General features: G+C 36.7%; 1 protein-coding gene across 1 annotated transcript; it reads right to left on the reverse strand.

Annotated features, from left to right (window-relative positions):
- Positions 1–4,701, reverse strand: LOC148822487 (C-C chemokine receptor type 4-like). Its single transcript, XM_088929146.1, has 2 exons — positions 4,626–4,701; positions 1–3,309 (listed from the first exon to the last, which is right to left on the reverse strand). Exon 2 carries the CDS (start codon positions 3,298–3,300, stop codon positions 2,209–2,211), a length of 1,092 nt encoding a protein of 363 aa, XP_088785272.1. The 5' UTR covers positions 3,301–3,309; positions 4,626–4,701; the 3' UTR covers positions 1–2,208.
- Positions 4,702–11,906: the final 7,205 nt, after the last annotated feature.

Consider the following 11,906-nt stretch of genomic DNA (forward strand, 5'->3'; position numbering starts at 1 on the left):
TCTTAAAAACACAAATTTTATTGAAGATGCATTCAGATTGAAAATATTTAGTAAAATAAGCAAGATATGAATGATCTATAAAATGTGCACCTCAGTGTGCACTCAGTTTAACCTTAGGCATAGTTTATCTTGTGACTGTAAATGAGAAAAATGTGAGAATCCCATATGTTCTTGAGAAACCCACATAAAATCGTTACTGGTTTACACAGTTTTTTTAAGCTGTTGCTGATTGCAATGAATTTCTTGTTATTTTAAATGATGTGCTTAATAGATAAAATATTTACAAAGATATACATATACAGTACAGTCGGTGGAATATGTTTAGAACTAAACAATTACAAAAAAGTGAATATGTAAACCACTGATTAATGTTCTATATGGAGAGTCATTTAAGTTATTTTGAAAAGCAGGTGCTAATCTCCATTATGACTAAGAAATAACCTGTACTTTAAAAAAAGCTGCATGGGTCTGCTGTCTGTGCAGATGAGATTTTGGTGGATGAAAATTGATTAAGGTGAATATTCTGCTGGGATGAGATTATTATGTGGAAAAAGCCGACATGAACCATTTTTGTATAGAATTAGCCTTTTAAAGATAACAGAATGCCTGGGTCATGAGAAGCTCCTTAAATGTAAATATATATTTTTTTAACCAAGCGAATGTATTTAAACAAATTTTATGAAACTCAACTATTCAGTTTGGGTTTTGTTTCAGTTTGTTATGTTATTATCTCTCTGTATATGTTTTATTTCTATTTGGTTATGTTTGGGATAATTTTGCAAAGTCACTTTTTTTACTTTTCTTTTGTAATAACATCTTTACATTTACAGCGGGATTTCAATTTTACCACTCCACAATGTGTTCACACAGACATTTTCTTACTGATTGAGGTTACAGTATTACATATATTGCCTACTGTATATAAACAGCTGGACTTCAAGTCCCTTAACACAATAAATGTGATACAATTGTTTCCAGTTGAGTTGTTGTGTTTAAAATCTCTGTAACTGTGGAACTCATTTTTGAAACTGGTACTGTTAACTAAAAGGAGAAATGCTCCTTTTAAACAGATCACTTATTAAAATGCACAGTGGATCTCCTTCCTTGTGGTTTTTAACTCTATAATCTGGTAAAATTGTATAAGCGTATCATGATAAGAAAAGCATGAAAGAGTAGTACTGTTAAATTAAAAGAAAGTTAAAATCTGAGTAATTTGCCTACATGTTTTTGAAGTTCTGTATCTCATGACCACGATTTCAGAGTGATGCATCTGCTTTGTGTTTGCTTTTTAATAAGCATAAGACCAAAGTAAACATCTTAATGAACCAATATATTTGTCTTTTTAGCCACCAAAAAAATATGTATATAATTTATATCACTGAAAATATTGTTATTATAAGTCATAATAACAGCGATTGCAATAACCTCTAAAAATTATGGTGTAATATGTAAAATGTTGGGAGAAAAGTGTGAGTGTCTTCATGACATAGAAATTATATTTCTCTGCATTGTAACACTGGTAACAGTAAAATAAATATATACTGGCCAGTTCCCAAGCAAAACTTAAAAAAATAAATTATAAAGAAAGTATTAAAAATAAAGGATATTACATGGGTTTCTAGCCTGACTATGAAACACGTTTACAGATTTTTTTGTTTTGTACAATTCACTATTTAATTTCTAATTTCTGGCAGTTACTATGTTTTCATAAACCCTCTACAATGTCCTGGTAAGAGCAAAAATGTCAGAAGATAAGAGGCCATTCAGTCCTTTTTTGGTTGCTAATTGGAGTTAGTTGATTCATCCACTTCTTGAAAAAGGCTTTGATGGCATGGTGGGATAGCTTATTCCAGACTCTCACAAGATGATTCCTTTTGCAAGAATTAATCCATTAGCCCTTGTTTGTGGGGGACTGTTAATTTGACTGTTGAAACTTTTAAAGATTTCCTTATATAATAAGGTATCTGAAATGATCTATCGTGAACATGAATCCGTTTAGATGCATTTATAATTATAAATACTGTATTTGACTGTTTGACTTTCTGTTCATTCAATTTTCTGTGCTTCCTTAATACTATGGTCAGACCCTTATTTAATTATTAAAACATGTAAATGCACTATTTATTATTTATTAACAAATGTATTGATTATTTTCCAAAATTTACTGACTGCAAGATCCAAACAGTTAACAATTGCTTGAGGTTACAGCTACAGAACCCTTGTTGTACGAAGGTCAGAACTAGACCGAGAATAGACTGAGGTTCCTGATTCTGAGATCTCTGTGGTTAACATCTTACAGTTTTTACAGATAAAACAATATGACGTCCATTTCTGAAGTAATCTTCTGACGCACTTTTTAAACTCTTGCCCAGCAAAAGCATAAATGACGGGATTCAAACAGCAGTGGACAAATGCTAACGTTTCTGTTACTTGTATGGCAACATCCAGATGATTTTTCGTATCACAGTAGTCGTTTGGAAGTAACCGCAAGTTTTCCAGGGAACGTAAAAAAATAACAATGTTGTATGGCATCCAGAAAAGGAAAAACACAACAACAACAATAAAAATTAGTTTGACAGCTTTCACCTTTTTGAAATTCCTGCACCTTTTTAAAATCTGAAGGATGCCTGAATAACAAAAGATCATAACAGGTAGAGGAATGAGTAGACCCAAAATATTTATTTCAAAGTTCATTATAAGATGCCAAGAGGTCTTCTGTTCTTCGGGAAATTCAGTTTTACAGGTTATTCCAGTTGATTCATTTCGCACTTGGGTGAATACAATCGTAGGAACGGAGGCACATAAACTGACCAACCATATTGTCAGACTCACAAAAGCTCCGTGAGAGACAGATCTGAACCTCATGGCAGAAGTGGCAAGAACTATTGCCATATAGCGATCTATGCTCATAATCACGATGAAGAAGATGCCACTGTAAAAGCCAATCAGATAAAACCCCGTGATTGTTTTGCACATGAAATTTTCAAAAACCCAGTTGCTTTTGGCAGCATAGTGAGACCAGAAAGGCAGAGAAAAGACAAACAGTAAGTCGGACATGGCCAAATTCAGGAGGTAAACATCGGTCATCGTTCTCAGCTTTTTGAATTGGATCAAGACACAGACCACCAGCCCGTTTCCAATCAATCCAGCAATGAAGACGAAGCTGTAAAGCGTGGGAAGAAACTGAGTTCCAAATTCCTTGACCTTTTTGGCATTGCAAGGGGCATAGTCATCTGTTGATTCGTAATAATTAGAATAATCATTTTCTTTAGTTGTAGCAGGTGGTGTAGAGTAACTCATTTTGAGGTTCTGTAACAACAAGAAAACATACAATACTTGATGACTTTCACCAAAGCTGATGTACCTAAAGTTATCAGACTTCTATATAATTGATGTTCATGCTTTGGGAGAAGCCTAATAGTAACCTTAAATCTTAGTTCATTCACGATCTGATTGGATTGTACCCCAGCATGGAATATTCAAAGTTAGTAGCTTCTTACACTTATTTAAGAATATTTATTTAACATGAAACAAAACTCCAGTAAATCCCGAGACATATCTCTGACCTTCTAAGTAAAACTGAATTTAGTATTTCGATGAGCAGTGTTGCATTTAAAACCTTTTTAAAAAAAGTCACTAAATTATTGAATGCCTGATTTTTCTAATCGAAATCCCTAAAATATATTTTTAAAATTTGAATTTTTATATTATTTACTTGAAACAAACATCAGTAGTTACCATTAATAGTTAAGGCATTATTATTTTTTCAAAACTTTTATATTTTGAGTTGCTGTAAGACAGTTTTGTTAAGTCACTCCATTTAGTTATCATTTTATCATTTTATCTCTTTTCACTTTCTGGAAAATGGGACAAATAGCTAATTTCAAACAAAAATTAACAGGGCTTAAATACTTAAAAGATTGCACTAAAACAGTACGGCAATCAAAACTGGTCTAAGCAGTAATACTGTTCTGCAGGTATGACCTGCCCCCTACAGGTCAATTGTACTTATGAATCCAAAACTAGCGCTAGGATTTACAATAGACTTAATAAATGAAGTCTTATCATCCTAAAATTTTTCCTTATAATGATGCAGACATTCTCAGTAAAATTATTATTTTAGAAAATAACCTAAAATATATATTTTTTAAAGTTAACAACCCTTATAGTTTCCCTATGGTCATTTGTTAAAAGTTCCTTTGACCAGCAAATCAGAAAGGAGTATCTGTGCTGTTTTGTACAACAACGGCTTGTTACTACATATGTGTGACATATCATTAAAAAAAACCCGATAAATTGCAGTTTATAAACTGTAGATTTATACAGTAACTTCGAGAAATATTTGCATATCAACATTATTTACAATAAACCTTTTCCTAACATTAAATAGCAGCAAACAATTACAGTAATATTAGAATTACAATTGTAGTTGTAAATTTCCAAGAAATTGTAAAATATTACAATTTCTTCATTATTATAAAGAAAAGGCATCGCATTGCATGATAATTACAAATTAGTGAAGAAAGAACCATACAGGTTTACTGTAGAAAAACTATACTTAATGCAACACTCATACATGCTGATATAATGCCCACCTATACATGCAGATAGAAGCCTCTACTCACCTGATTTTTTTCCTGGTCCAGTTCACCTTTTTGTTTGGCTTCATCTGAAGCAGGAAGATGTCAGCTTTTACTCAAATATCATAAAGCACGAGTTCAGCAATTTCCTGATTAAAAAAGAGGTGTGTCAAACTTTAGCATGTTGGCTAGATAATATGCATATTTTAACACTTTATTTGTTTAAGAAAGTATAGTTAAAATATTTCACTTCAACTCTAAATGTATCCAGATTTTTTCCGCTAGTATGCTCTGCTTCCACGGCACTAGCTAGCTTTTGCCATGTTTTGCCATAATGCCCCAAAACACTTATCAGACAGAAACCTTGATCTATATGTACAGTGTGTGGGTGGAGCTGGGGGAGGATAGAAGGGTCTGTGTCTGAGCCTGGAGAATGAGCTTGAATGTCTATTGCTCACTTATTTCCAGATTCCTCTCCCTCTCACTCAGTCACTCAGAGAATTCAGCAAGTCCACATTATGTCATGAGTTGATAAAGACATGCTGCTACAAATCTGTGCAGGGAGACCATCCCTGGAAACTTTACTTTTGTTGGGATTTTGGTGGAGATCCTTTTTTTTAAAAATAGGAAACATTCAGGAATATACAGTATTTCTTTTTTTTTTCTCTAAATAATCTTGCATTTTTGTTATTAGTCAAGCACTCAGAGTTGCAAAGCAGTTTTGAAAATAATACATTGTGAATATCTGCTTCAAGTACATCAGTGAGTTAAAAACACTGTAACAGAGAGGGAATTTACGCCTCTTGTACTCAGAGACAACACTGAAGAGGAAGGCTACACAGTTGCATCCTCCCAGTCACTGTCCTCTCAGTGAGTTTTTCAAATTAATTCCACTGGTTTATGCATCTGCCATTTTCACTACATGAAATTAATAAATCTATCAAATGCTGACTGAATGCCGCAGGAAAAACACCTGAATATCTTGTGCCCTTCCTCTAATTAAAGATTGGGATTACCCTAAAATTAATAATCTAAAACAATCAGGTTATCCATTGAGGTTCATACAGCACAGTTCTTTGACATCGGAATTCAGAAGAATTTCATAGGATGTCTCTGTATTACCATTGGAGTTTATGCATAATCAATTTGAATTGATTATGAAAGCATAATAATTATTTGAACTGTTACCATTGTCTCACTAGAATCACAATTACTGCTGTAATACATTTAACAATACAAAACCTCTGTCACTGCTATATTAACTACAAGTACCTGTGTTGTGAAAACATCTAAAATAGACATTAACACCCTTATATATTTTGCAGAGGTGCCACTGTTGCATTTTGGTTACTTTTTATCATGTCCTGTTTTATTAGTTTGTTTATCATTATAACATTTTCACTCAACAGATAAAACATGTTGTACTTTTATTCAAGTTAAATGTCACAAAAAAGCTATTTTTTTCTTAACTAGACATGCTGTATATCAGAACAAGTAAATGTCTATTCCATGCTGAAAAGAGAAGAAAAGAAACACAACGTTTCAGCTGTGGAGCTTTCTTCAGGTGAAGAAGGGTTCAGTACCTGAAGAAGGCTCCACAGCCAAAACGTTGTTTCCTTTCTTCTCTTTTCAGCATGGAATAAACCTTTACTTGTTCTTTTGCAGCCCACGGATGCTGACACAGCTACCTACTTGAACTATACTATATGTCATATTTCCAGCAACTGCTTAAAAGTAAGGTATTGAACTACAGAAACCCAAGCCTGACATCTGTAAACATTGATTCTATTGCTATTCGTGCTGCTACCAGTATATTGCCGGCAGTTACAGTTATACTGTATGACTACACTACCAGGTTGTTTTATGTGAACATACACATAACATAAAACACATGAATGCAAAATAAAACTAATTCTTGTTATCATTTTTATTGGTTTATCCTGACAGTGTAGCTATATTTCTTTGTGACAACAAACATCAATGCTGTATTAAAGGTATTAGTAAAAGAATAGCATGTTAAATGTTTGTTTACATAATTTTCCTAAAACTCATAAATATAGTGTGGAAATATACAGTACAATAATATATAGCAAACTTTGCTGTACTGAAAGAACCACACTACCCTCTAGTGATCAAACTTTAGAAATACATTTCGCCATGCTTGAAGAAATCTGTATACTGTGTAGGTTTTCTGAATAGAGGTATCAACACGTTTATAAAACGTGTTCTTGTTCACAGCTCTCTTGACCACATTTGGCAATCATCCCCACCTGGCACCTTCCCCTGCAACAGAACTTGCTGCATCACCTGCAAATACATATCTAACAACACGCTGATTCAGGGCCCCTCAGGTCAATTCCAGATCATCCTGTATCTCCAGCAACCTCATTTACTGTATCTCTGGCAAGAAATGCCCAGCTGTCTACGTTGGGGAAACCAGAAGGAGACTAGGAGACCGCTTCAGAGAACATGTTAGGGCTGTGAAGATTAAAGATTTCTCATTACACCTCAGACGGCCATGATCACACTGATCTCTCTGTCTTTGTTCTCAAAGAAGGGTTTCTCAACTTGTACAGCAGAAATACTACAGAAACTAAACTCATCCTGAAACTGGGTTCACACCTTCCCCCTTCTCTCAATGACTTCTCTCAATTATTTTCCTGTAATCTTCTCTATTCTCATGCAGGTTTTGACTTCACACCTTTCTCCACCCCTCTCCACTTTGCACTTCCTGAGTGGCCTCTCTGCCTGTCCCCTCTCTCTCCTCCTCCTCCACTTGAAGCACTTGAAGAAGACTCCAAGGCCGAAACGTTGTGTTTCCTTTCTTCTCTTTTCGGGATGGAATAAACCCGTTACCTGTTCCTTTGCAGCCTACGCATGCTGACACTGCTCCCTATTTGAACTACATTTATAAAAGTATAATTAAAACCATTTAAGCCTGTAAACCTGTTTATGATAAAAAGTTTTGGTGCTGAAGACTGTCATTGATCTGAGTTCTTGTCACGAACACGGACTGAAATCCGTGTCAGATCTTATAGAAGACCCTATGCGATGCGGTAAGAGCTGGAGAAAACAGGAGGCGTGGTAAAAGGGAAAACACAGGGGTTTAATAGTGCACAAAATAATAGTGACAGTCCGTGAGACAGTGTACAGGGAAGACAAAACGGCATCCAAATCCAAACGGGTCCAAGGGCAGGTCAAAGCACAGTCCGAGAGTCCATCAACAAGGAATCCACCCTGGGACGCGTCAAAGTTAAAATCCCCGGGATGGGGGAGCACACGGACAAACAAAACATGGAGGTCCAAGGGTGACGGGGCAAGATCCTCCAGACCCTGGGCTCAGGAAGCGGGAGGTGTCGGGGATGAGGCCTATGCCCTCAGGAGACGGACGGAGGGTTTCCTGGTGCTAGGCAGGCCTCGCGACATCTTACCCTAATGATGAGCCCCGAGGACTGGAGGAGCTGGTCTTAAATAATAACACTAAAAGGGTACACCTGGAGAGCTTAATCACACGGAGAATAATGAGAGCAGTGGAGCGCCCTCTAGGGAGGGATGTCGGGCGTGACAGTTCTAAAATTACTCTTCTGAATTAAAGTTTATTAACTCAAAATTACTCATATTTTCACCCTCGTGAAGTTCAACAGCAAATCTCATTTCAGTAGAAACAGGAATAATTTAATTTTCAATAGCACCCTGTATGGTAAACACACTGCCAAGTGCCTTACCCTAAAATTATGATTACAAAAAAAGACAAGAAGAAACAGTAAAACAAATAAATTAGATAAAATAAAATAATGCGCAATCTAATCTTAAAATTTAGATTAAAAATGTTTAGAAATTGCTTTTCAGTTTTGTAAAGTACACATATGTCCACACTTTATTTGTGGGGAAAAGGACATTCCGCATCTTAGGTCATAACTGTAAAAGGTTTTCAGATCCTCAATATGACACATTATTTTAAGTAAATTCTCTACATGATGAGATACAGTAACTAAATAGACCTTTAAGTGTGCAAAGGGCCATATTACTCATGACCTCGTGGGTCAATAAAATCATTTTTAGATCAAAACGTCACAGGTGCTCAATGCCAGGCAGCTACACTGGAAAAATATGTTCACATCTGGCTCATTTTCTAGAGTCTGAATTTAAACATTGAAGAATTTTAACATGAAGTTAAAAAAAAACATGGAGTTGACATCTGACAAAAAAAAACACCGCAGTAATCCAGACTAGAAGTCTCAAAAGTATTAACTATATTCTCAGCAGCTCAACAGGACAGGATGGATTAAAATTGACAATTAGCACAAGAACAAAAATGAAACTCTTAGAATACTCTTTACATGACATGTCAAAATAAAAATTAGGATTGAAAATAATACTAATACATTTTCAGTTGGGATATTGCCCTAATTGCCAGTCCACTAGTAACAAAGCTAAATGTATTCCTTTTGTGTACGTGGTGAGGATCTGTTTATATTTTTTAATAGACCTTCATAATGTGATGTATTAAATGGCAACATGACACAATTGTCACGCCCTCTACTCTCCGCATTCTCACACGGAAACGCACCCGCACTTATTACATTCCAGTCCTGAGCACTTCTGCCAAACCACACCGCCCCTGCAAGTCAGCCAACCACGACCCTCCATCAATCAGCGCACCTTCTTCCTCGCACAGTTCTTAAACCCTTCTGAACTCTCTGCTCTTCGCCTGGTATTGGTTGTTCTTTTGTGTGCACCTACCTTGCCTTAGTTCAGTTTCCTTCTCGCTCTTTGTTACCTACCTCGGAACTCACATTTGATTACGTCTCCTGCCTTGCCCCTTCGGATTTGGAAGCCTTCTTGATTGACCTTCACCTTTGGATCACGGAACTGCCTTTTCGACTACGACTTCAGCCTTGCTCTATTCTGGATTGGAAACCTGCTCTGCTACCTATTTCTACGAATCTCGGATCTCTACTCGGACTTCGCCTCTCGCCTCGCCCCCTTAGGTACCGCATAGGGTTCATCCTCTTGATTCCTCAGCGGGTCACCTGTGACAACAATAGTATCATCATCAATGAAACAATTAAGATACAAGTACAATGGCACTTAAGTAATTCCATACACTATTTAAAGTAGTTAATAACCAATTAAACAGACTTTATGGAAGAAGCAGGAGTAAATAGTTTTAAGACCTCTTTGTCTTTGTATCTTAAAGATGAAATTTATTTTTTCTCTTTAAAATAAATGTGAAAATATAAATTATATTCTACATACTGTATGTTAAATGAAAAGGAAGATGTTTCAGTTTGGAAATGATTTTGCCAATCATAGGCCTTAAACTCCAAACAACCAGTACTTCAGTACAGTATATTCCTCTTTGGTTGGCATTAATTGGATGCACATCTACTCTCACAATTTAGAGACACTGTATCTATCAGTACCATATCTCTGTCAATCAATTATCAGTGTAGGATAAATTTTATCATGAAGGTGTGACTAACTATGACGGCAAAAAAGGATTGTAGTACCAGGGCAGATTAAGGTCTTTTCATGCTTGTCTCTACAGATGAGCAGAGGGGCAAGCTCGTATTTACAGGCTAAAATGTCCTGTGTGAAGAATCCTTTGGTTTAAAAACAGGCTTTCTTGGTGACTGAGTGTAAAATAGGGAGATAGATTCCCATTCATTTGGTGACATCTGGGTTTACAGAGAGATTTAATGCAGGGAAATCAGAGATCCTGAAATACCACAGAATGGCAATCTCTCTTAACTAGGTCCAAATACTGAAATTCAATCTGGACTTTCCACAAGGAAATAGGAGCTCCTGCCTTCTGTCTTCTGACTCTTCTCTTCCACCTCCCTCCTTGGCTTCTCCATCCTCTACAAAGGTGTCTTTTTGGACTCTTGATTGACCCAGAACTTAATTTTCTAAGGTAAAACAAAGTAAACCTCTCAATTACTTTGATCACTGAACCTGGACTCCTTGTTTTGGAGCTGGAGATGTTGACATCAGCCAGGTGTTACCCATTATCTCTAGATTCTTGGAGACACTTCTATAGTCACCTACACCTGTACCAATACAGAAAGCACAAACTCATCCCACTGGAGCCTGAAATCAGTTATTGGGATTTATTTCCCCACAAGACTACTAGCACAGCAGCAGTGGACAACATTGTCCTGGGCCAGGTGTTGCCAGATGTTGCCACATGGGCTTCCTGGTGCAGGTGCATGCACAGCTGGCCCTCACCCGGGAAACAGGCAGTTCACATCATTCTGCACCTTTACATTTTTGTGGTACCAAAGCGTGTATGTGAAGGTCAAGAAACTCATTTCTTGACACTTTAACAGTGTGCCTTTATTCAGGAACGTGTAAAGGTTTAATCCATGCGTAAAAGAGAAGGAAAGAAACACAACGTTTTGCCAGTGCCTTTATACAAGTGCTGTGAAACAATGATATTACAACAAACCATCTGTGTAACAATAACACAAAGGCTTGATTTCTTACCAGTGGGACATTGTGGCATTCATGCTTCATGCTCTAGTGTTACACACACAGCCCCCTTGTTAGTCACAGGTGCATGTTCATAGTGACAAAGAAACGTCAGAAATAACCTGTTGGGTACTAGGTTTTAACAGCATCAGATCCGTAACAGGTGGATCTCTGTAGCATTAAGGTTCGGTGTGTTAAGAGAGATAGAGGCTTATTTTCCTTATTTAGACGAATAACTTGGTAGCCAATCGGATTTCTGTTTCTTAGCAGCAGCAATTGATACCGCGGTAGCAGTCTCCTCTGAACCACAGGGTGGCGCTACAACTTTGTTTCAGCTGGATTTATGGTGGAAAACAAGCAGTCACAAACGTGTTGCTTACTAACCATCTTTTCTTCACTAAGAAAATCATTACATTTAGTGAGATTGGCCTGTTAAAAACAGTGAATATTATATTTTTAATGAAATCCCGTATACATGTAATAGCATTACTCCCACATGTAATAGAAGAGCACACGTCGATTTCAACTTGTTTATGCGCTGTTACTACTTTTTAGAACATTAATTCACTTCTAAATGTGTTTTTTTAAACGTTTTCTATTAGAGCACAGAGCTGTCCTAGACTATACTGGTACTTGTGATACAAGTAACTTTTTTTTTCCTGAGCTAAACATGGCGAAATAGAGCTATTCTACTATTGACTGTACACTCGCAGCACCTAAAAAAGGTGTTTCTCAAGCACCCGACCCCTCGTGTGATATTGCTGAAATCCCAGCCCCGGCTTGGCCGGAGAGCGGGACCTACAGCCTGCTGTAACGAATTCCCTCCGAGCGTGATTGACAGGGAGTGCTGAC

The sequence above is a fragment of the Atractosteus spatula genome, chromosome 12 (assembly GCF_055471065.1).
Source record: "Atractosteus spatula isolate fAtrSpa1 chromosome 12, fAtrSpa1.hap1, whole genome shotgun sequence".
Classification (NCBI taxonomy): Eukaryota; Metazoa; Chordata; class Actinopteri; order Semionotiformes; family Lepisosteidae; genus Atractosteus; species Atractosteus spatula.

What these genes read in the sequence shown, in the direction of transcription:
- LOC148822487 (XM_088929146.1), bottom strand. Translation starts at nt 3,300, where the DNA reads ATGAGTTACTCTACACCACCTGCTACAACTAAAGAAAATGATTATTCT.